Source organism: Engystomops pustulosus, chromosome 11 (assembly GCF_040894005.1).
Source record: "Engystomops pustulosus chromosome 11, aEngPut4.maternal, whole genome shotgun sequence".
Taxonomy (NCBI): Eukaryota; Metazoa; Chordata; class Amphibia; order Anura; family Leptodactylidae; genus Engystomops; species Engystomops pustulosus.
The window spans coordinates 73,445,863-73,473,553 of NC_092421.1; the positions used below are offsets into that span (position 1 = coordinate 73,445,863).

Sequence of the window (27,691 nt, forward strand, 5' to 3'; positions counted from 1 at the left end):
TATTACCCAGGAGGAGTTGACAGATAGCAGTGATATTATACAGGAGGAGGTGACAGATATCAGTGATATAATACAGAAGACGGGGACAGATAGCAGTGATATTATACAGGAGGAGGTGACAGATAGCAGTGATATTATACAGGGGGAGGTGACAGATAGCAGTGATATTATACAGGAGGAGGTGACAGATAGTAGTGATATTATACAGGAGGAGGTGACAGATAGTGATATTATACAGGAGGAGGTGACAGATAGTAGTGATATTATACAGGAGGAGGTGACAGATAGTAGTGATATTATACAGGAGGAGGTGACAGATAGTGATATTATACAGGAGGAGGTGACAGATAGTGATATTATACAGGAGGAGGTGACAGATAGCAGTGATATTATACAGGAGGAGGTGACAGATAGCAGGGATATTATACAGGAGGAGGTGACAGATAGCAGGGATATTATACAGGAGGAGGTGACAGATAGCAGTGATATTATACAGGAGGAGGTGACACAAAGCATTGATAGTGTAAAAGGGGAGGTGACAGATAGCAGTGATATTATACAGGAGGAGGTGACAGATAGCAGGGATATTATACAGGAGGAGGTGACAGATAGCAGTGATATTATACAGGAGGAGGTGACACAAAGCATTGATAGTGTAAAAGGGGAGGTGACAGATAGCAGTGATATTATACAGGAGGAGGTGACAGATATCAGTGATATTATACAGGAGGAGGTGACAGATATCAGTGATATTATACAGGAGGAGGTGTATAATATCAGTATTCTGTGTGTATATACTGCTCTGTGCGGTATACAGTGTGGGCATGTGACTGCTGTACATGTGGCAGGCAGGTTGTGAGTCTTCGTGGTGATGAGGCCCCTCTGGTGAGAATTGTGCTGTAGCGTTGTAGATCTCTATAATTTGGCAGTCATTAGGTCTAATTAGGTCTAATCCATTAGGTCTAATCCCGCAGAATACACAAATGGCTGGCAGTGTATCCACTTATGAGGGTAAGCACCACACCAAAACTTTGATATTATGTGTCTATAAAGAAATATTAGGATCTTTGGAGACAATGTAGCACATGGCAGAGGTGAAATGGTTGGGGCTGCAGCTATGGGGTAAAGCTACTGTGGAGCAACAATGGAGGGTAAAGCAATGGGGGTAAAGCTACTGGGACGTAGCTGTAGGGGGTAAATGTACTGGGGAGCAGCTATGGGCTAAAGCTATTGGGGGGCATCTGGTGATTTGTTTACTTTCTGTCCCTTTAACTAACAGGGCAACCCCCCCCCCAACCTAGTAACTGCCCCCAACCCACACTGTTTACATTCTGTACTGACGTCAGAGTGGTCTCAGATCTTGGCCGGCGTTTCGCCTTGTGAAGGTTGTTGCGCTAATTAGCTCCTTCTATCCAGATGGTCTGGATGTAGTGTATATATTCTGTGACAGGTAAAGCAGAGGGGCAGATCATGTGAATGTTTCTATGTAACATATTGGGGACCTTGCTGCTTCCACTCTGTCGGTGACCCTCCCCCCCCCCCCCCCCACAAAAACTGCAAACTCCTATCCCGAAATCCTAAAGTTATTCTCCCCCTAAATCTGCTGTGACTCTAGGAGACTGCTACATCTGGAGCCATGTATGTGAGATCCTAAAAGGCACATAACCCTGTGTAACCTGCTTTGTGTCAGTCTCTGGACGCCCTCAGAGCTTCAGCGACTAGAACTTCTTCATTTACTCCTCTTCATAATCTCACCTGACTCTGCGCTCCCCGTGTGTTATATCCAGAGCTGCCAAACTCCCACACATCCCTCCAGACCAGAGCCTCTGCCAAGACATGTAACAGCCAAACTAGTGCCTCTGCTAAGTGATGTAACCACCAAGCTAGTGCCTCTGCTAGTACGTGTAACCACCAAGCTGGTGCCTCTGCTAGTACATGTAACCACCAAGCTAGTGCCTCTGCTAAGTGATGTAACCACCAAGCTAGTGCCTCTGCCAGTACATGTAACCACCAAGCTAGTGCCTCTGCCAGTACATGTAACCACCAAGCTAGTGTATCTGCTAAGTGATGTAACCACCAAGCTAGTGCCTCTGCTAAATGATGTAACCACCAAGCTAGTGCCTCTGCCAGTACATGTAACCACCAAGCTAGTGCCTCTGCCAGTACATGTAACCACCAAGCTAGTGCCTCTGCCAGTACATGTAACCACCAAGCTAGTGCCTCTGCCAGTACATGTAACCACCAAGCTAGTGTATCTGCTAAGTGATGTACCCACCAAGCTAGTGCCTCTGCTAGTACATGTAACCACCAAGCTAGTGCCTCTGCCAGTACATGTAACCACCAAGCTAGTGTATCTGCTAAGTGATGTAACCACCAAGCTAGTGCCTCTGCTAGTACATGTAACCACCAAGCTAGTGCCTCTGCCAGTACATGTAACCACCAAGCTGGTGCCTCTGCCAGTACATGTAACCATCAAGCTAGTGCCTCTGCCAAGACATGTAACCACCAAGCTAGTGCCTCTGCTAGTACATGTAATCACCAAGCTAGTGCCTCTGCTAGTGCATGTAACCACCAAGCTAGTGCCTCTGATAGTACATGTAACCACCAAGCTAGTGCCTCTGCTAGTACATGTAACCACCAAGCTAGTGCCTCTGCCAAGACATGTAACCACCAAGCTAGTGCCTCTGCCAGTACATGTAACCACCAAGCTAGTGCCTCTGCCAGTACATGTAACCACCAAGCTAGTGTATCTGCTAAGTGATGTAACCACCAAGCTAGTGCCTCTGCTAAGTGATGTAACCACCAAGCTAGTGCCTCTGCTAAGTGATGTAACCACCAAGCTAGTGCCTCTGCCAGTACATGTAACCACCAAGCTAGTGCCTCTGCCAGTACATGTAACCACCAAGCTAGTGCCTCTGCCAGTACATGTAACCACCAAGCTAGTGCCTCTGCCAGTACATGTAACCACCAAGCTAGTGTATCTGCTAAGTGATGTACCCACCAAGCTAGTGCCTCTGCTAGTACATGTAACCACCAAGCTAGTGCCTCTGCCAGTACATGTAACCACCAAGCTAGTGTATCTGCTAAGTGATGTAACCACCAAGCTAGTGCCTCTGCTAGTACATGTAACCACCAAGCTAGTGCCTCTGCCAGTACATGTAACCACCAAGCTGGTGCCTCTGCCAGTACATGTAACCATCAAGCTAGTGCCTCTGCCAAGACATGTAACCACCAAGCTAGTGCCTCTGCTAGTACATGTAATCACCAAGCTAGTGCCTCTGCTAGTGCATGTAACCACCAAGCTAGTGCCTCTGATAGTACATGTAACCACCAAGCTAGTGCCTCTGCTAGTACATGTAACCACCAAGCTAGTGCCTCTGCCAAGACATGTAACCACCAAGCTAGTGCCTCTGCCAGTACATGTAACCACCAAGCTAGTGTATCTGCTAAGTGATGTAACCACCAAGCTAGTGCCTCTGCTAAGTGATGTAACCACCAAGCTAGTGCCTCTGCTAAGTGATGTAACCACCAAGCTAGTGCCTCTGCCAGTACATGTAACCACCAAGCTAGTGCCTCTGCCAGTACATGTAACCACCAAGCTAGTGCCTCTGCCAGTACATGTAACCACCAAGCTAGTGCCTCTGCCAGTACATGTAACCACCAAGCTAGTGCCTCTGCCAGTACATGTAACCACCAAGCTAGTGCCTCTGCTATGTGATGTAACCACCAAGCTGGTGCCTCTGCCAGTACATGTAACCACCAAGCTAGTGCCTCTGCTATGTGATGTAACCACCAAGCTAGTGCCTCTGCTAGTACATATAACTGCAACACCCTCGCCGATGCAAGGCGGAGGAGTGGTTGCGAATACGTCCCACCATGTAGCTTGCAGCCTGTGTAGGGTCTAGTCAGCCCCACAGCATGTCACTACATCACACTACATAGTCCTTATAGGACACAGGGGAACATTTCAGTGGTAGATCCTGCCTGGTAAGGCAGGAGTTAATTGTTTTATGTGATGTCATATGTGTCAGCCAATCACAGGTGTTATACTTTGTCTCTGTGAGCTGAGATGTAAGCTGAGATGTAATTGGAGGAGTAGCCACCACCTGACCAGGGGGAGTAACAAGACCGTGTCAGGAAACTTCCAGAAGAAGTGAGTTCTCTCTCAGAAGAGAGCAGAGAGTAGTTAGCTGAGCAGTAGCTCAGAAGCAGACTGGAATTAATCCAGTAAGAGACTCTGAGGAGTCAGTGCAGCTAGCACACCAGACCAAGAGCAGGCGAGCCTAGCCCCTGCCTGAAGAGTGGAGCTAATAGCTAGTATAGTGAGGAAAGGGGTATCATCCTACCTTCAAGGGTGATACCTGAAGCAACCCAGGACAAGCTGAAGCAGCCTTTTAGGACACAGCTATCTCCCAGCCTGCCCTCTGCATCCAGGCTGATGATCCCTCCTGTGGCTCCCTCCAACTGCATCTCAGCACTCCACCATTTTGTTAAGGCACGTTGCTGCGGTTCCTGTCGGTTCCAATAAAGAACTGTAAGTTGTTTTTTGTTCAATGTCTGCCTCCGTCTGGTCCCTGCTACTACGGCTGTCACCATCACGGGCACCCTGTCCACCACACAGAGACTCATGCTCTAGACACCAAAGGGTTGCCCCAGGGAGATCCGCTATAGCCGCCTCTCCCTCATCATTTCTTGCCAACACCACCCTACTGGAGACCTGCCAGGCTGTAGGACAGCCCTCCGGTTCCCCATACCAAGCACCGTGACGCTAGCGTGCCTAGGCCGCAACCGCCAGCCACTCAGGTACTGCGGGTCCCGGCTGACTCCAGGCCCCGAGAAAAGGCTAGGCCCCGGTGGGGGATGTTGCATAACCAACAAACCAGTGCCTCTGCTATGTGATGTAACCACCAAGCAAATGCCTCTGCTAAGTGATGTAACATGCTAAGCTGGTGCATCTGCCAGCATTTGTAACCACCAAGCTAGTGCCTCTGCTAAGTAATGTAAACATCAAGCCAGTGCCTTTGCTAGGTGATGCAACTGGTAAGCTGGTGGATCTGCCAGTATGTGAAACCAACAAACTAGTGCTTGTGCTTAGTGATGTAACAGCCAAGCTAGTGCCTCTGCCAGTATGTGTAACGAACAAACTAGTGCCTCTGCTATGTGATGTAACAGCCAAGCGGATGCCTCTGACAGTGCCTGTAACCAATAAACTAGTGTATTTGCTACAGATGTAGCCACCAGGCTGGTTCCTCTGCCAGTATGTGTAACCAAAAAACTAGTGCCTCTGCTAAGTGATGTAACCACCTAGCTAAGGCCTCTGTATCGGGCAAGTAAATGTAAACACAAAGGGTACTGAGATTAACACGCTGCTGAAGGGCCCACCAGGCATCCTGGCATCTAAGACATATAATGTAGTGGGTGACAACCGCCAGGTCTGTCCTTCGTCTTCCTACAGACCCTGGATGGCCTTAGATCTGATGTGTAATTATACAATTGTTACTGTCATTCTGTTCAAGAACCAGGAAACTCTGGATGAACAATATTACTGTAGTTGCTACATCTGCCGGGACCCTATAACCATGTCCTTGTTAGCCGCCACTGTCGGATTAGCGGCGTCATCCCTGTCTGTCTCTCATTACCGGGAGACTGTGAGATTTTTCCTGCTTCTGTTTTTTGTAACTTAGACAAAAATAACAATCATTTCCCGCTGCTTCGTCGCAGCGATGTATGGAGCGCTGCCCCTCATGTCCTATCAGCTGTCATGTACTCAAACGCTCAATTCCCCGAGATCTGGGAAATATTCTGAGCATCACAGCAATGGGAAGCGACGCAGAGCAAATTGCAGCCAAGTATCGTACAAGATAAGGGGGGAAGGGTGCGTGGGGGACGTGAAGAAATGGTGTGAGGAGTGGGGACATGGAGGATAATATGAAGTGTGGGGGAGATGTGGAGGATGGTGTGAGCAGCGGGGACATGGAGGATAATATGAAGTGTGGGGGAGATGTGGAGGATGGTGTGAGCAGCGGGGACATGGAGGATAATGTGAAGTGTGGGGGAGATGTGGAGGATGGTGTGAGGAGTGGGGACATGGAGGATAATGTGAAGTGTGGGGGAGATGTGGAGGATGGTGTGAGGAGTGGGGACATGGAGGATAATATGAAGTGTGGGGGAGATGTGGAGGATGGTGTGAGCAGCGGGGACATGGAGGATAATGTGAAGTGTGGGGGAGATGTGGAGGATGGTGTGAGCAGCGGGGACATGGAGGATAATATGAAGTGTGGGGGAGATGTGGAGGATGGTGTGAGGAGTGGGGACATGGAGGATAATGTGAAGTGTGGGGGAGATGTGGAGGATGGTGTGAGGAGTGGGGACATGGAGGATAATATGAAGTGTGGGGGAGATGTGGAGGATGGTGTGAGCAGCGGGGACATGGAGGATAATATGAAGTGTGGGGGAGATGTGGAGGATGGTGTGAGCAGCGGGGACATGGAGAATAATGTGAAGTGTGGGGGAGATGTGGAGGATGGTGTGAGCAGCGGGGACATGGAGAATAATGTGAAGTGTGGGGGAGACGGGGAGGATGGTGTGAGCAGCGGGGACATGGAGGATAATGTGAAGTGTGGGGGAGATGTGGAGGATGGTGTGAGCAGCGGGGACATGGAGGATAATGTGAAGTGTGGGGGAGACGGGGAGGATGGGGCGAGGCATGGTGGAAACAGAAGATGGGGTGAGGCTTCGGGTGTTTGTGGAGGATGGGGTATGGAAGATGCAGTGAGGGACATGGAGGATGAGGTGAGGCTCCATCTTTTTTGGTGGAGGATGGGGTGTGGATTATGGGTTGAGGTGTGGGGGGACTTGGAGGATGAGGTGAGGCTTCAGGTGTTTGTGGAGGATGGGGTGAGGTGTGGGGGGACATGGAGGATGAGGTGAGGCTCCATCTTTTTTGGTGGAGGATGGGGTGTGGATTATGGGTTGAGGTGTGGGGGGACATGGAGGATGAGGTGAGGCTTCAGGTGTTTGTGGAGGATGGGGTGAGGTGTGGGGGGACATGGAGGATGAGGTGAGGCTTCGCGGGTATGTGGAGGATTGGTTGAGGCTTGGTGAGGACAAGGAGGATGAGGTGAGGCTTCGGGTGTATGTGGAGGATTAGGTGAGGCGTTGGAGGACGTGGAGGATTAGGTGAGGCGTTGGAGGATGGGGTGAGGTGTGGGGGGACATGGAGGAGGCGGGGAGGCTTCGGGTGTATGTGGAGGATTAGGTGAGGCGTTGGAGGACGTGGAGGATGAGGTAAGGATTGGAGGGACATTGCATATGGTGGACTGGAGTTTTAGCCTCTAAAAAGCAAAACATTGGTACAATTTAATACATGTTTTGCCAATACAATAAGTCTCTGGGTGCTGAGCGCTTTCCCCGGCACCAATACAACTTCTCTGCGCAGCAGAATATTGCTCCTCAGGGCCGACTTAAACAAGCGGCTGTGACATGGATTGAGAGAAGACGCTTCATCGCCCTCATATCTCTGCATCACTTATAAGAGAACCAAAGATAACAGGCGGAAAGATGGCGAATAAGACGAAAAGAGAGCGCGCCATCTGAGGACCGCTCCAGACACATGTATAATACATGATATCACACAGAGCAATGCGCTGCACAAGGCTGTGGTGGTCCATGGTGTAATAAACTGGATAAATCATTATATATTCGGCATAAAGGGAGTGATGTTCTGCAGGTCAATGGTGTAATCATCTGCATAGGGAGTGATGTTCTGCAGAGAGGTCAGTGATGGTGGTGAGAATACTGGAGTGGGGTGGGGGTACTAGCAGCAATGAATGTGAAAGTCCATTGTGGTAGGTGCAGCAATAGCGGTGGGGGGCACCAATGAAGGTGAGGATCCTGGAAAAGGAAGGGGATGGTGATGGGAGTGAGGGTTCTGGGACAGCGATGGTCCTTGAGGGGTGGTGTTGGTGTGTTGCATAGCGGTGGTGAGAGTTCTGGGGGATCGGAGTGGTATTGAGTAATGTCTGTGAGGGTTCCTGGATAGGGGGCAGCAATGGTGGAGAGGGTCCTGGAGGGGGGGGGGTCTAATGGTGAGTTGATGGATGGAGTCGCACTCTGGCGACAATTGATTGTGGAGTCGTTTATCAGAGATTACTCTGTGTGATCAATATAGGCTTATTAAAGGGACGCCGCTGGATTATCAAAGGACGATTATGAATTCAGCTCCGGCTCATCCATGAAAATCAATGTTGGGTTTTTATCTGTGAAATAATCATCAGTAATTGTCATGTGACAGGCGCCATTATCCACCAGCGCGTCCATCAATTCATCGGAAAAATATGTATTTCATGTTATGGAAATATTGGCAGGGCTACATGACTAACCTCAAGAGAAAGGGAGTGTCCCACTACACAGCACTAATACCCCCAGTGCACAGTACTACTTCTCCTGCATATATATGGACAGTGCACAGTACTACTTCTCCTGTATATATATGGACAGTGCACAGTACTACTTCTCCTGTATATATATGGACAGTGCACAGTACTACTTCTCCTGTATATATATGGACAGTGCACAGTACTACTTCTCCTGTATATATATATGGACAGTGCACAGTACTACTTCTCCTGTATATATATGTACAGTGCACAGTACTACTTCTCCTGTATATATATGGACAGTGCACAGTACCACTTCTCCTGTATATATATGGACAGTGCACAGTACTACTTCTCCTGTATATACATAGGGACAGTGCACAGTACTACTTCTCCTGTATATATATGGACAGTGCACAGTACTACTTCTCCTGTATATATATATGGACAGTGCACAGTACTACTTCTCCTGTATATATATGGACAGTGCACAGTACTACTTCTCCTGTATATATATATGGACAGTGCACAGTACTACTTCTCCTGTATATATATGTACAGTGCACAGTACTACTTCTCCTGTATATATATGGACAGTGCACAGTACCACTTCTCCTGTATATATATGGACAGTGCACAGTACTACTTCTCCTGTATATACATAGGGACAGTGCACAGTACTACTTCTCCTGTATATATATATATGGACAGTGCACAGTACCACTTCTCCTGTATATATAGACAGTGCACAGTACTACTTCTCCTGTATATATATGGACAGTGCACAGTACTACTTCTCCTGTATATATAGACAGTGCACAGTACTACTTCTCCTGTATATATATGGACAGTGCACAGTACTACTTCTCCTGTATATATATGGACAGTGCACAGTACTACTTCTCCTGTATATATATGGACAGTGCACAGTACTACTTCTCCTGTATATATATGGACAGTGCACAGTACTACTTCTCCTGTATATATATGGACAGTGCACAGTACCACTTCTCCTGTATATATATGGACAGTGCACAGTACCACTTCTCCTGAATGTATATGGACAGTGCACAGTACTACTTCTCCTGTATATATATGGACAGTGCACAGTACCACTTCTCCTGTATATATATGTACAGTGCACAGTACCACTTCTCCTGTATATATATATGGACAGTGCACAGTACCACTTCTCCTGTATATATATATAGACAGTGCACAGTACCACTTCTCCTGTATATATATGGGCAGTGCACAGTATTACTTCTCCTGTATATATATGGACAGTGCACAGTACTACTTCTCCTGTATATACACTCACCGGCCACTTTATTAGGTACACCATGCTAGTAACGGGTTGGACCCCCTTTTGCCTCCAGAACTGCCTCAATTCTTCGTGGCATAGATACAACAAGGTGCTGGAAGCTCCTCAGAGATTTTGGTCCATATTGACATGATGGCATCACACAGTTGCCGCAGATTTGTCGGCTGCACATCCATGATGCGAATCTCCCGTTCCACCACATCCCAAAGATGCTCTATTGGACTGAGATCTGGTGACTGTGGAGGCCATTTGTGTCCAGTGACCTCATTGTCATGATCAAGAAACCAGTCTGAGATGATTCCAGCTTTATGACATGGCGCATTATCCTGCTGAAAGTAGCCATCAGATGTTACAGGGTACATTGTGCTCATAAAGGGATGGACATGGTCAGCAACAATACTCAGGTAGGCTGTGGCGTTGTACCAAGGGGCCCAAAGAGTGCCAAGAACATATTCCCCACACCATGACACCACCACCACCAGCCTGACCCGCTGATACAAGGCAGGATGGATCCATGCTTTCATGTTGTTGACGCCAAATTCTGACCCTACCATCCGAATGTCGCAGCAGAAATCGAGACTCATCAGACCAGGCAACGTTTTTCCAATCTTCTACTGTCCAATTTCGATGAGCTTGTGCAAATTGTAGCCTCAGTTTCCTGTTCTTAGCTGAAAGGAGTGGCACCCGGTGTGGTCTTCTGCTGCTGTAGCCCATCTGCCTCAAAGTTGGACATACTGTGCGTTCAGAGATGCTCTTCTGCCTACCTTGGTTGTAACGGGTGGCGATTTGAGTCACTATTGCCTTTCTATCAGCTCCAACCAGTCTGCCCATTCTCCTCTGACCTCTGGCACCAACAAGGCATTTCCGCCCACAGAACTGCCGCTCACTGGATGTTTTTTCTTTTTCGGACCATTCTCTGTAAACCCTAGAGATGGTTGTGCGTGAAAATCCCAGTAGATCAGCAGTTTCTGAAATACTCAGACCAGCCCTTCTGGCACCAACAACCATGCCACGTTCAAAGGCCACAAATCACCTTTCTTCCCCATACTGATGCTCGGTTTGAACTGCAGGAGATTGACTGGACCATGTCTACATGCCTAAATGCACTGAGTTGCCGCCATGTGATTGGCTGATTAGAAATTAAGTGTTAACGAGCAGTTGGACAGGTGTACCTAATAAAGTGGCCTGTGAGTGTATATGGACAGTGCACAGTACTACTTCTCCTGTATATATATGGACAGTGCACAGTACTACTTCTCCTGTATATATATGGACAGTGCACAGTACCACTTCTCCTGTATATATTTATGGACAGTGCACAGTACTACTTCTCCTGTATATATATGGACAGTGCACAGTACTACTTCTCCTGTATATATATGGACAGTGCACAGTACTACTTCTCCTGTATATATATGGACAGTGCACAGTACTACTTCTCCTGTATATATATGGACAGTGCACAGTACTACTTCTCCTGTATATATATGGACAGTGCACAGTACCACTTCTCCTGTATATATATGGACAGTGCACAGTACTACTTCTCCTGTATATATATGGACAGTGCACAGTACTACTTCTCCTGTATTTATATGGACAGTGCACAGTACTACTTCTCCTGTATATATATATGGGCAATGCACAGTACTACTTCTCCTGTATTTATATAGTCAGTGCACAGTACTACTTCTCCTGTATTTATATGGACAGTGCACAGTACCACTTCTCCTGTATATATGGACCATGCACAGTACTACTTCTCCTGTATATATTTGGACAGTGCACAGTACTACTTCTCCTGTATATATATGGACAGTGCACAGTACCACTTCTCCTGTATATATATGGACAGTGCACAGTACCACTTTTCCTGTATATATATATGGACAGTGCACAGTACCACTTCTCCTGTATATATATATATGGACAGTGCACAGTACCACTTCTCCTGTATATATATGGACAGTGCACAGTACCACTTCTCCTGTATATATATGGGCAGTGCACAGTACTACTTCTCCTGTATTTATATGGACAGTGCACAGTACAACTTCTCCTGTATATATATGGACAGTGCACAGTACTACTTCTCCTGTATATATATGGACAGTGCACAGTACTACTTCTCCTGTATATATATATGGACAGTGCACAGTACTACTTCTCCTGTATAGCTATATGGACAGTGCACAGTACTACTTCTCCTGTATATATATATGGACAGTGCACAGTACTACTTCTCCTGTATATATATATGGACAGTGCACAGTACTACTTCTCCTGTATATATATGGACAGTGCACAGTACCACTTCTCCTGTATATATATATGGACAGTGCACAGTACTACTTCTCCTGTATATATATGGACAGTGCACAGTACTACTTCTCCTGTATATATATATATATGGACAGTGCACAGTACCACTTCTCCTGTATATATATGGACAGTGCACAGTACTACTTCTCCTGTATATATATGGACAGTGCACAGTACTACTTCTCCTGTATATATATGGACAGTGCACAGTACTACTTCTCCTGTATATATATGGACAGTGCACAGTACCACTTCTACTGTATATATATGGACAGTGCACAGTACTACTTCTCCTGTGTATATATGGACAGTGCACAGTACCACTTCTCCTGTGTATATATGGACAGTGCACAGTACCACTTCTCCTGTATATATATGGACAGTGCACAGTACAACTTCTCCTGTATATATATGGACAGTGCACACAGTACCACTTCTCCTGTATATATATGGACAGTGCACAGTACCACTTCTCCTGTATATATATATGGACAGTGCACAGTACCACTTCTCCTGTATATATATGGACAGTGCACAGTACTACTTCTCCTGTATATATATGGACAGTGCACCGTACTACTTCTCCTGTATATATATGGACAGTGCACATTACCACTTCTCCTGTATATATATGGACAGTGCACAGTACCACTTCTCCTGTATATATATGGACAGTGCACAGTACTACTTCTCCTGTATATATATGGACAGTGCACAGTACTACTTCTCCTGTATATATGGACAGTGCACAGTACCACTTCTCCTGTATATATATGGACAGTGCACAGTACCACTTCTCCTGTATATATGGACAGTGCACAGTACTACTTCTCCTGTATATATGGACAGTGCACAGTACTACTTCTCCTGTATATATATGGACAGTGCACAGTACCACTTCTCCTGTATATATGGACAGTGCACAGTACTACTTCTCCTGTATATATATGGACAGTGCACAGTACTACTTCTCCTGTATATATGGACAGTGCACAGTACTACTTCTCCTGTATTACTTGCGATCCTCATTTCATGGTTCTATATAATAAATCTCTGGTATATTCCGCTGCTGTCAGATTATGATGTGATGTAGATTATTGAAGAGATTCATTAGGGTGCACACAGCGAGCGTCATCCTTGTCATATCGCGCTTCTCCACCGTTATCGCAGCGTCATCTCCAGAACAGAGCGCGACTGCCGATTATTACACAAAATACCACAATAATGTGACAAGAGGCAGAATGCTGAGAGATGGCGGATTACTGCTGACACGTCCGGTCCTGCGTCACATGTATAATCCTCCAAATAATCATCATCAACGAATCACCAACATCCAATCACACAGTACAACTGCTCCATATACTACATTCACATACAAGGCAGTATTATAGTAGTTATATTCTTGTACATAGGGGGCAGTATTATAGTAGTTATATTCTTGTACATAGGGGGCAGTATTATAGTAGTTATATTCCTGTACATAGGGGGCAGTATTATAGTAGTTATATTCCTGTACATAGGGGGCAGTATTATAGTAGTTATATTCTTGTACATAGGGGGCAGTATTATAGTAGTTATATTCCTGTACATAGGGGGCAGTATTATAGTAGTTATATTCTTGTACATAGGGGGCAGTATTATAGTAGTTCTATTCTTGTACATAGGGGGCAGTATTATAGTAGTTATATTCCTGTACATAGGGGGCAGTATTATAGTAGTTATATTCTTGTACATAGGGGGCAGTATTATAGTAGTTATATTCTTGTACATAGGGGCAGTATTATAGTAGTTATATTCTTGTACATAGGGGGCAGTATTATAGTAGTTATATTCTTGTACATAGGGGGCAGTATTATAGTAGTTATATTCTTGTACATAGGGGGCAGTATTATAGTACTTATATTTTTGTACATAGGGGGCAGTATTATAGTACTTATATTCTTGTACATAGGGGGCAGTATTATAGTAGTTATCTTCTTGTACATAGGGGGCAGTATTATAGTAGTTATATTCCTGTACATAGCGGGCAGTATTATAGTAGTTATATTCCTGTACATAGGGGGCAGTATTATAGTAGTTATATTCTTGTACATAGGGGGCAGTATTATAGTAGTTATATTCCTGTACATAGGGGGCAGTATTATAGTAGTTATATTCCTGTACATAGGGGGCAGTATTATAGTAGTTATATTCCTGTACATAGGGGGCAGTATTATAGTAGTTATATTCTTGTACATAGGGGCAGTGTTATAGTAGTTATATTCCTGTACATAGGGGGCAGTATTATAGTAGTTATATTCCTGTACATAGGGGGCAGTATTATAGTAGTTATATTCCTGTACATAGGGGGCAGTATTATAGTAGTTATATTCCTGTACATAGGGGGCAGTATTATAGTAGTTATATTCCTGTACATAGGGGGCAGTATTATAGTAGTTATATTCCTGTACATAGGGGGCAGTATTATAGTAGTTATATTCTTGTACATAGGGGGCAGTATTATTGTAGTTATATTCCTGTACATAGAGGGCAGTATTATAGTAGTTATATTCCTGTACATAGGGGGCAGTGTTATAGTAGTTATATTCCTGTACATAGGGGGCAGTATTATAGTAGTTATATTCTTGTACATAGGGGGCAGTATTATAGTAGTTATATTCCTGTACATAGGGGGCAGTATTATAGTAGTTATATTCTTGTACATAGGGGGCAGTATTATAGTAGTTATATTCTTGTACATAGGGGGCAGTATTATAGTAGTTATATTCCTGTACATAGGGGGCAGTGTTATAGTAGTTATATTCCTGTACATAGGGGGCAGTATTATAGTAGTTATATTCTTGTACATAGGGGGCAGTATTATAGTAGTTATGCTCTTGTACATAGGGGGCAGTATTATAGTAGTTTTATTCTTATATATAGGGAGCAGTATTATAATAGTTATATATTTTTTGGGGGGTAATATTATAGTAGCTCTTTTAGTGTATGATTCTATATGAATGTTCCTGGTTCTTTGCTCTAGCATATTGCATATTTGATTCTTTTTCGTGTTCTTTCTATTTATCTTGGTTGTGAGATGAAGCCTCGGGATTGTGAGTCGCCTCCTTGCACAGATTAATGGGCCGGGTATGGCAGTTGCGGGGGATTGGTGTGTGTTATACATGAGTGCGTGTATCTGTGCGATCATCTGTTCTCAATGAGACGTTTACAATAATTAAATTACGTTAATGATTTTCTCTATTCCGCTGTAGAGATTCATCTGCGGATGAATAATAATTTGCTTCCTGTGGATATAATATGGGCTTATAGTTCCATCACGTGTGTTGAGCCCCACCCCCCTGACTCTGGACTCTTCCTGTGTATTTAGAGGGAGGTTTCCCCTTTAAGCGTCAGCGGCTTCTTTTTGCAGTACATAAAACGAGTTCCTCATCCGTCCAGTTAATTCCTCGGATGACTTGGTTGTGCGCAATTTACCAGACGATGATGATCTCGCTGTCCTGCCTTTGGTCTGATAATAAAAGTGGCAGTAAACGAGTGGGGCGGCCGCGGCTTAGCAAAGTGACACTTGAGGCTGCGGCTCAGTAATGGCTCAGACCGTGCCGCTCGTACTTAAGCTTCATCAGCGCGCAAATGACCTGAGCGCCAGCGCCCGGAGATGCAGAACTGCCGGCACAATGATATTACCTGGCAATTAGCACGACGAGCGCAGCCATTGTCATCTTCATTACGGAGCATCCTGCAAATAGCGACACCTGCTCAGCAGTGCACAGCGTAAATCAAGGGAAGACGAGTCCTCAATCCACAACTGACATAAAGTGTTGGCTTATGAATTACTGCGCCAAAGTCTGCTCACACCATGGCAAAAAAACCACAAACATAGAATTCTAAAAAAAAAAATTCTGTAGAAGTCTATAGGTGATGTCACAGCTCCTCCCCTCCTCCATGCAGAGGTCACAGAGCATGCCCACTACACCCTTCCATAGAAGTCTATAGGTGATGTCACAGTTCTTCTCCGCTTTCCTGCACAGGTCAGAGCATGCCCACTTCAGTGACCCTGGAGTTTAGTTTCTGATGATGATACTTTTCTGGTTTGTCACCCCTGACTGGACAACGCCTCCAGCTGAAGCAATGCTGCATGTGTTGGGGCTATACCATGTTTTCCGGATGCAGCACTGTTGCATGTGCTTGCGCTGTACCCTGTCATCCTGCACCTATTATCCAGATGCAGCGCTGGACTCAGATCACTGTATGGGCCCTTGTATGTATTAAGGGGGAACCTGTTACCGGGAACCTCATTTTCAATAAAGACAGGTTGCAGAAGCTCATCACACCTGCATTGCAAATATGTATTTCGGATTTATTTAATTAATTTGCATTACAATATAAATGTGTGTTTTGACTTATCTTGCACCCTGTGTAGTCCCAGGGGTTGGGCTTTGGTTTGGATGCATTTCAAAAAACAACACGTAACTTGTCTGTGCTGCAGACTGCTCAGCTCTCGGCCCCCACCTTTGTGCTCCTGTACAGCTCCTCCCTCTCCAATGATATCAGCTCACCAGGCTGCGAGCTCTGTTCCTCTGAAGGAGCACAAAGGTGGGTGCTGAGAGCTGAGGAGTTTGCAGCACAGACAAGTCAAGTGTTGTAATTCAAAATGCATTTAAACCAAAGCCCAACCCCTGGGACTACACAGAGGATTGTGTCAGGATGCAAGGTAAGTTATAACACACAATTATATTGGAATGCAAATGCTTAGAAAAGGCAGAAAAAGATATTTGGAATCTAGCTGTAATAGGCTTATGTAACCTGTGTTTAGTGAAAAGATTCCCTTTTAATGGCCCCTTCAATAACCCTTTGACTGATGGAAGGGGCTAGATCACCCCCTGCGGTATCCATGGTTACAGTCATTACTATCGCAGCTTGTGGGGGACGTGGCGATAATGTGCGATTCTGATAGATCAGAAAGCAGCAGTAAGATTGCAGTGCCAGCCTGTGCCCCCAACAGCCCAAACATTGGGTCTGTCACTTCCAGGAAGAGAGAGCAGTGTCTTAAAGGTCTCATCCAATGTATTATAATTTTTTGCTATTTAAATCCTGATAGAGAAACAAATAATTTTCAAGCTGTTTTTTTTTTTTTCTTTTAAATTTTGAGCTGGCCATCTTACCCGAGTATCTCTTCACATTATTTTGATTTGCATTTCAGCAGCCGCATAGCCATAGGTAAAATAGTGGCAATATCTCAATGACTTTCAATTATGAAAGTGGGCATGCTCTGTGACCTGTGCAGGGGAGCTGTGACATCACTTATACATTTCTATAGGAGAGTGTATTAGGCATGCTCTATGACCTGTGCAAGGAGGAGGAGATCTGTGACATTACCAATATAAGTCTATGGGAAAAGGTAGTGGGCATGCTCTTTGATCTGTGCATAGAGAAGGGGGGGGGCTCTGACATGAGAGAAGCTAGTGGGCATGCTCTTTGATTTTTTTCTTTTCTTTTTTTTTGTGAATTGTAACAAATTCTCTATTCTCCGCAGCAACTCATGCGGGAGCGCCAGCAGATGGCGAGTCGACCATTTGCCTCGGTGGACGTGACGCTAGAACTGGGAGGAGCCGAGCAGACGGAAACCCTGCGAAGACCAGTTGAGGTGGGACATTAAACTAATAACTCTGCCCATTAAAGGGACAGTTTGGAATAATGATGTTATGGAGCTCTTTGGGGGTTATAATGACTATGAGGCATTAGGTGCCTCACACCTCACTGTATTACCACTGTACACACAGGCCTAGAATCCTAGGATCAGATTCCACACTGTATCTCCTGACCTGATAATTATATTGGGGGTACCTGGAGTAATATCCTGGGCCGGATATTTTACAGGACAGGCAGTAGAAACGCCAATGAAGATAAGGAAATAACTTTTTACAAAGGTTACGTCTCTATTCACATCTAGAGCTGCATTCATAGTTCACCTGCTGATCATGCTTGGTTCTCCAGTTGGGAAAGCTACTTTTAAATACTGATACCAGGACCCCATCATCCACATAGCTGGAAGCTGCTGCACATGGGTGCTGTGTACCAGCAGGGGTCAGTAGCGCTGGAGGATTGTGGATGCAGATTTGGCTGTGACTGTAGCAGACGAGATTCTTAGGTGCAGTGGAGATGTAACAGAGTTCACTCCCCACAGGGCGCACTGGTGTTTCCTCTCCATTTGGTTGAGGATCTACTTCAAGTGTCTTTTTCACTTGTGGCTAATGGCCGCACCGCAGACTATTGAGCCGCCGTAATGGTGGCAAAGGGCTAAATGTTATAACCGTGCAGCAGTGCACATAATGGGCTCTGCTTCAACAGGACAGGAACAGGTGGCGCAGGCTCACGTACACCCCGCTTCTATCTCCAGCTTCTGACAGATTATTAGACATTGTACAAAACAAGTTACAGGAGAGAATCTATTGGGGACATTAGCGCTCTCCTCCAGCATCATCCATCATCCCCCTGGTTCTGTTTATTATATGAAGGACGAGTGTTTATCAGCGGCGCCGCCTGCGTCTGATGTGTAGCCATCGCACATTCCTCACACATCAACTCGTATCAGAAACAACATCCAGATGTCTCATGTTTATTTCCATGACTACAGCTGAGGGTGTGCTACAGTGTATCAGCCAGGGATACATTGTGGAAGATGTTTTAAGACATTTTTTTCCAGACTGATGGTTGATTTTACGCCAAAAACTGGATTTTGCCACATTTATCAAGGCTTTTGAACCTCTTTGCAACTCTTTTCCCTTGAAAATGGGGTGTGGTCTTTAAAAAAGGGGGCATGGGAGGGTAAAAATCCCGTGCACCAAAAGAAAAAATTAAGATTGTAAGCCACATAGTCATCACGGATCTTAGATGATGTCTCTAGCTACACGCTGCATCTTCAGGTGACTCCTGTGCAGCCGCGCATACATGTAATAATGGAAATATGATTGATGATTGATTGTTGCTAACGACTGATCGATCACCGGGATGTAATTACAGGAGGTGACAGATTTACTGCACAACACAAGACTAATCACCAGAGCTGACAATCTATAAGAGCCAGAGTAACATATGTACATCATCACCACCGCACAGAACAACTTCCTGATGGGTGTCAGTCTCCAGCTCTTATACTGACATTGCACAGTACCACTTCTCCTGTATATATATATATATATGGACAGTGCACAGTACCACTTCTCCTGTATATATATATATATGGACAGTGCACAGTACCACTTCTCCTATATTTATAGGGTGCACAGTACTACTTCTCCTGTATATATATGGACAGTGCACAGTACCACTTCTCCTATATATATATGGACAGTGCACAGTACCACTTCTCCTGTATATATATGGACAGTGCACAGTACCACTTCTCCTGTATATATATGGACAGTGCACAGTACTACTACTCCTGTATATATATGGACAGTGCACAGTACTACTTCTCCTGTATATATATATAGGGTGCACAGTACCACTTCTCCTATATATATATGGACAGTGCACAGTACCACTTCTCCTGTATATATATATGGACAGTGCACAGTACTACTACTCCTGTATATATATGGACAGTGCACAGTACTACTTCTCCTGTATATATATGGACAGTGCACAGTACCACTTCTCCTGTATATATATATATAGGGTGCACAGTACTACTTCTCCTGTATATATATGGACAGTGCACAGTACCACTTCTCCTGTATATATATAGGGTGCACAGTACTACTTCTCCTGTATATATATGGACTGTGCACAGTACCACTTCTCCTGTATATATATATGGACAGTGCACAGTACTACTTCTCCTGTATATATATGGACAGTGCACAGTACCACTTCTCCTGTATATATATGGACAGTGCACAGTACCACGTCTCCTGTATATATATGGACAGTGCACAGTACTACTTCTCCTGTATATATATATATATATATATATATATATATATATATATATATATGAGCAATGCACAGTAGTACTACTTCTCCTGTATATATATGGACAGTGCACAGTACTACTTCTCCTGTATATATATGGACAGTGCACAGTACCACTTCTCCTGTATATATATGGACAGTGCACAGTACTACTTCTCCTGTATATATATGGACAGTGCACAGTACTACTTCTCCTGTATATATATATATGGACAGTGCACAGTACTACTTCTCCTGTATATATATATATGGGCAGTGCACAGTACCACTTCTCCTGTATATATATGGACAGTGCACAGTACCACGTCTCCTGTATATATATGGACAGTGCACAGTGCTACTTCTCCTGTATATATATGGACAGTGCACAGTACCACTTCTCCTGTATATATATGGACAGTGCACAGTACTACTTCTCCTGTATATATATGGACAGTGCACAGTACTACTACTCCTGTATATATATGGACAGTGCACAGTACTACTTCTCCTGTATATATATGGACAGTGCACAGTACTACTTCTCCTGTATATACACTCACCGGCCACTTTATTAGGTACACCATGCTAGTAACGGGTTGGACCCTCTTTTGCCTTCAGAACTGCCTCAATTCTTCGTGGCATAGATACAACAAGGTGCTGGAAGCTCCTCAGAGATTTTGGTCCATATTGACATGATGGCATCACACAGTTGCCGCAGATTTGTCGGCTGCACATCCATGATGCGAATCTCCCGTTCCACCACATCCCAAAGATGCTCTATTGGATTGAGATCTGGTGACTGTGGAGGCCATTTGTGTCCAGTGACCTCATTGTCATGTTCAAGAAACCAGTCTGAGATGATTCCAGCTTTATGACATGGCGCATTATCCTGCTGAAAGTAGCCATCAGATGTTACAGGGTACATTGTGCTCATAAAGGGATGGACATGGTCAGCAACAATACTCAGGTAGGCTGTGGCGTTGTACCAAGGGGCCCAAAGAGTGCCAAGAAAATATTCCCCACACCATGACACCACCACCACCAGCCTGACCCGCTGATACAAGGCAGGATGGATCCATGACACCACCACCACCAGCCTGACCCGCTGATACAAGGCAGGATGGATCCATGCTTTCATGTTGTTGACGCCAAATTCTGACCCTACCATCCGAATGTCGCAGCAGAAATCGAGACTCATCAGACCAGGCAACGTTTTTCCAATCTTCTACTGTCCAATTTCGATGAGTTTGTGCAAATTGTAGCCTCAGTTTCCTGTTCTTAGCTGAAAGGAGTGGCACCCGGTGTGGTCTTCTGCTGCTGTAGCCCATCTGCCTCAAAGTTGGACGTACTGTGCGTTCAGAGATGCTCTTCTGCCTACCTTGGTTGTAACGGGTGGCGATTTGAGTCACTATTGCCTTTCTATCAGCTCCAACCAGTCTGCCCATTCTCCTCTGACCTCAACAAGGCATTTCCGCCCACAGAACTGCCGCTCACTGGATGTTTTTTCTTTTTCGGACCATGTGATTGGCTGATTAATAATAATAAAGTGGCCGGTGAGTGTATATGGACAGTGCACAGTACTACTTCTCCTGTATATATATGGACAGTGCACAGTACTACTTATCCTGTATATATATATATGGACAGTGCACAGTACCACTTCTCCTGTATATATATATATATATATATATATATGGACAGTGCACAGTACTACTTCTCCTGTATATATATGGATAGTGCACAGTACTACTTCTCCTGTATATATGGACCATGCACAGTACCACTTCTCCTGTATACATATGGACAGTGCACAGTACTACTTCTCATATATATATATATATGGACAGTGCACAGTACTACTACTTCTATATATATGGACAGTGCACTGTACTACTTCTCCTGTATATATATGGACAGTGCACAGTACTACTTCTCCTGTATATATATGGACAGTGCACAGTACTACTTCTCCTGTATATATATGGACAGTGCACATTACTACTTCTCCTGTATATATATGGACAGTGCACAGTACTACTTCTCCTGTATTTATATGGACAGTGCACAGTACTACTTCTCCTGTATTTATATGGACAGTGCACAGTACTACTTCTCCTGTATATATATGGACAATGCACAGTACTACTTCTCCTGTATATATATGGACAGTGCACAGTACTACTTCTCCTGTATTTATATGGACAGTGCACAGTACCACTTCTCCTGTATATATATGGACAGTGCACAGTACTACTTCTCCTGTATATATATGGACAGTGCACAGTACTACTTCTCCTGTATATATATGGGCAGTGCACAGTACTACTTCTCCTGTATATATATGGACAGTGCACAGTACTACTTCTCCTGTATATATGGACAGTGCACAGTACCACTTCTCCTGGATAGATGCCCATTATCAATTCTCATACCTCTTATTTGTATAACTACAGGTCCCAGCATCCCTCCCCCCTCTCTATGGCTCCACCCCCCTCGTTAGCGCTGATTGATCCGTTATTGGCAGATTCTCCTGCGCTCACGCTTCATGCGGGGATACTATTACCGCGTCTCATGAATATTCTTCTATTTCACTAGATGATGGCAGAGAGCGGTGAGATTATCGATTCAATGTTTTTCTCGGAAATTTATGGTCTGTAGCGGCACAAAGATAGAACTGATCTCTGCAGAGTATCACTCTGTGCTATACATCCTGACAGATAGTCTGCAGAGCATTGCTGTTGGAGGTACCTCTCTGCAGAGCATCATTCTTTAGTTCCCTTCTGGCAGTTCTGTACTCTGCATAGCACTGCTCTGCACTCTGCAGAGTATCACTCCTCTCTTCGTACCCTAGTCTGCAGGTGTCATCTGCCTGGGTGATTATGTGAAGTTTTGTACATGTAATGAAGATGAAGCTTCTCCACGTCTTTGTATCGGTTTCTGCTAATTGTTCCAGGATTCTAGAACCGATGAAATGCTCAGATTCATTATTTCCCATTAATCCCCCCCCCCCCCCCCACTTGTGTGGACCAATTATCCGCACAGCACTCGGCCCAGTATCTGCCGCTCTGAAACTCATCTAGTTGTGCGGAGAAGATCAGTCCTGTGCCCCCCACACACACATAACAATGCCACACATTGAGAGGGAACATCTGTGGGAAATGACTAATACTATCAGAAGCTTCTGTTCCGTCAAATTTCTAGGAATGTTCTAGGCCAGTGATGGCAAACCTTTTAGATCCAGAGTGCCCAAACTACATCCAAAACTCAAATATTTTTTGCAAAGTGCCGATGCAACAATTTAAGCAGTAACTTATTACTGTCTGCTCTGTCACATCTTTAAATTGTATAGGCACCTGAGGACACCAATACAGTAGAAAGAAGGAGAAAAAACTTTGATTATCATTGTAGCTTCCTTCTAGGGTCCTGTGCTGCCTGGGGCTGCAAGAGGCCTTGAGTCCTGTCTGGTAAACTCTGCTATGGGGCGATGGCAGGGGTGCCCATAGAGAGGGCTCTGAGTGCCACCTCTGGCACCCGTGCCATAGGTTCGCCACCACTGTTCTAGCTGATCCTTCTACAGATAGTTCAGTATAAATAGTTCAGTTCAGAAGATCTCTAGAAGTTCCTCCACAGTTGATGATCATTAAAAGGAAATCTACCACCAGGATGAAGGATTGTAGACCAAGCACACATACATACTGGTGTGTGCCTCCTCTGCCAGGATACGTTGTTCTTAAAAACAGCGGCATTGGAAGTTTAAAGAAAAAAAAGGCTTCAAAGATTATGCAAATGAGCCCGAGGGGCTCCGGGCTCCAGGCTCCATAGGTGTTAATAAAGCCTGGATCCCCTCATTTGCATAATTTTAAAAGCCTATTTTTTTGTAAAGATAAGGGCATATGAAGCTAAAAGAAGAGCAGATATTGCCTGTCAGGGTACATATCAGTATGTAATGAGCTTGGCTTACAATCCTGCATCCTAGTGGTAGATGTCCTTTACATTTTCTCAGTTGCAGATTTGCTGCTGTCATTGTAACGGTGCAGCCTCAATGTCGTTTGTCCAGGGCTGGGGGTGGACAAGGTTTTGTGTTTGTTTCGGGACAGATATTACCTTAAGGAATAACAATTATCCAGCGCATGTGTGCGGCAGCAGATTAATTGCCGGCACTCACTAAAAATTTGCAGTAATTGGTGGAATAACCTTCACACATATTACAGGATGGTCTGCCCGGGCTGCACAGTCAGCGGAACCTATATAATAGAGGCACGTCACTCACTCATCCAAAGGAATAGGAAGGGCTGCCTCAAAACGAAGGCTTGTCATAGGGGCTGTGTCATAAATACCAGAGCTGCACGCACTATTCTGCTGGTTGTACAGTAACTGTCTACTGCATAACATTACTTATTGTGTACTGATCCTGAGTTACATCCTGTATTATACTCCAGGGCTGCACTCACTATTCTGCTGGTGCAGTCACTGTGTACATACATGACATTACTTATCCTGTACTGATCCTGAGTTACATCCTGTATTATACTCCAGAGCTGCACTCACTATTCTGCTGGTGCAGTCACTGTGTACATACATGACATTACTTATCCTGTACTGATCCTGAGTTACATCCTGTATTATACTCCAGAGCTGCACTCACTATTCTGCTGCTGGTGCAGTCACTGTGTACATACATGACATTACTTATCCTATACTGATCCTGAGTTACATCCTGTATTATACCCCAGAGCTGCACTCACTATTCTGCTGCTGGTGCAGTCACTGTGTACATACATGACATTACTTATCCTGTACTGATCCTGAGTTACATCCTGTATTATACTCCAGAGCTGCATTCACTATTCTGCTGCTGGTGCAGTCACTGTGTACATACATGACATTACTTATCCTGTACTGATCCTGAGTTACATCCTGTAAATCTTTTATTTTATATATAAAAATGAAAAACATTACAACAATAAACATAAATCAAGCCATAACTTCTGGCAAAACAAAACAATAATAATAACAAAACAATAATACAAACTAAAAGAGACTTACGAAAATCTCCTGGCCCAGCCACACACACACCACACAATCAGCATTATAAAACAAAACCTTCACCCAATCCCACCACCTAATATTTTTTTTTTTTTAACATAAATTTTTATTATTTTTTATTTATTTTTTTTTCCCATAAATAACTAAAGAATGCACAGCAAAAAAAAGACAAACAGGAAATAAAAACATTAAATATTAAATATAACTAACTAAATCCCACGCCCATCACCCTCCCACCCAGACACTGGTCTAACGTCCAAAGTTCGCGCTATATAGTCCAGACCAGTGCCCAGGATCATAAAGTCCAAGTCCCGTCCACCCCCCTCCCAACCTAACACCCTAACACCAACACCCCAAAACCAACCACCTATATACACTTTAACTATAACTACATAAATACACACTGTACACAAAATACAAACACATTAAACATATCAACATATAACAAACCAACCACATAAAGCCCAGGTTCGGCGCCTGCAAGCCCTACATCTCTATAACCTCAGATACAAAACAAAAATCTACAGTGTCAGCTTCAGCCCAACACCAGGAGCGGAGATGACAGACTAAGGGACACTAAAGGAGAACCCCCTCCAAAGGAGAGAGGCCCTCCCCGTGCCCAGGCCCTCCCCGTGCCCAGCACCTTCACCAGGTCACCCAGAATGTTCCTAACCACCTCATCCACCGGGAGGATTTTACGCTGCGTCGATACTAAACACTGTGCGTTCCACGTGTGGTACCTGACCACTACACTAACTAGAAATAACGTGCAGCGGTCCCGGCCACCCAGGCCTCTGAATGCTCCATAGGCCCACTCCGCATAGGAGAGACTGGCCAACCCGGGCCAATGGATGGAAGCGCCCACCCGGTTGTACACCTCTGTGTTAAAGGGGCACTGAAGCAGGAAGTGGTCCATGCTCTCCAGCAGGCCACCGCACTCCTCCCGGGGACAACCCCTTTCCTCAGAGCTCCTACACTTCAGATTGTCCCTCACACACAGCTTTCCATGGAAGCAGCGCCAAGTCACGTCCCAAAACTTCAAGGGGATCCTGATGGAATTCAATAAACTCAAACCCACCCCCAGATCCCGACTTGGGCAATCCCTGAGGGCCAGAGGCTTCTGGAAATGGGTCAGCAGAACCCTTTTGTCAAGGATTTTCCTCGACATGGTCCTGATCTCCCACATTCCCAGACCCCACCGGCGAATCACCTTCAGAACCGGGGTAGCGTAAGCCGGAAGATGCCCATGTGGTGTGCGGAGATCCTTCACTCGCCCTCCTGTCTCCCATTCCTGGAAGAAAGGCCGAAACCATCCCCTGCAGGAGTATACCCACGGAGGAGCCCTCTCTTTCCAGAGGTTTGCTACATTGATCTTAAGAAAGGTATTCACTAGGAACACCACAGGGTTGACCATACACAACCCTCCATGTCTCCTCGTGCTGTAAGTAACCTCCCTCTTGATTAGGTTCAGCCTATTCCCCCATAACAGCTGGAAGAACAGACTGTAAACCCGAGTCCAGAGGGGTTCTGGCAACATGCACACACTGCCCAGATATATCTGCAATGGGAGCAGGTAAGTTTTAATTAAGTTCACCCTTTCCCTGAGGGTCAAAGACCAACCCTTCCACTGGTCCACCCTCTGAGCGGCAATCTTAAGCCTGCCATCCCAGTTTTGCATGGGGTAATCCCCCTGGCCAAATTCGATGCCGAGAACTTTGGCAGAGTCTTGGGGCCCTGGAAGAGTGTCCGGGAGATCAAAGCCTGGATCCCCCTCTCCCAGCCGGAGACTCTCACACTTATCCCGGTTGATCTTGGACCCAGAAGCCTCTGAGTAGCGGTCAACCTCTGACATCACCCATTGCGCCTCCCCTCTCGAGGACACAAAAACGGTGACATCATCGGCATAAGCTACCACCCTTAGAGTGGCTTCCGGTGCCGCCTGGTCCATCCCGACTCCCACCAACGGCCCACGATCAACCCTCCTAAGGAATGGGTCAATCGCGAACACGTATAAAAGTGGGCTCAGAGGACAACCCTGGCGAACACCAGACCCGACCTCAAAAGAGCGGCCAATCCAACCATTCACAAGCGGGAAACTCTCTGCCACTGCATACAAAACCTTTAGCCAATTGACAAACTCCCCCGGCAGGCCATACCTCAGAAGGACAGACCAGAGGTACTCGTGGTCAACCCGATCAAACGCTTTTGCCTGATCCAAGGACAGCAAGTACCCCTTCCAGTTACCAGCCCTGCCCTGCTCCACTGCCTCCCGAACACAAAGCACAGCACTAAATGTACTGCGGCCTGGAACAGAGCAGTGCTGGGTCCCCGAAAGGAGCCGGGGCGCAAACTGCACCAGCCGATTAAACAGCACCTTTGCCAAAACCTTTCTGTCCGTATTGAGAAGCGCTATGGGACGCCAGTTCTCAATACGAGATCGGTCCTTACCCTTTGACAGAATGATCAGGGCAGACCTCCTCATTGACTTCGGCAGAGCGCCCGAGGAAAGACACTCATTGAATACCTCAGTCAAGAGGGGAACCAAGGCGTCCTTAAAGGTCTTATAAAACTCAGATGTTAAGCCATCCGGACCCGGCGATTTCTTGAGGGCGAGCCCTTCAATCGCCCGGCTGACTTCCTCTTCACTGATCATCTCTGTCAAAAC

The 27,691-nt window shown here is 45.4% G+C and overlaps 1 protein-coding gene across 1 annotated transcript in view; it reads left to right on the forward strand.

The window, feature by feature from the left end:
- Positions 1 to 27,691, forward strand: part of ATRNL1 (attractin like 1) — a 313,371-nt gene that overhangs the window by 225,044 nt on the left and 60,636 nt on the right. Inside the window, exon 27 of the mRNA XM_072130772.1 lies at positions 17,558 to 17,668. Within this exon, the coding sequence (XP_071986873.1) occupies positions 17,558 to 17,668 (111 nt within the window). The remainder of the gene's footprint in view (positions 1 to 17,557; positions 17,669 to 27,691) is intronic.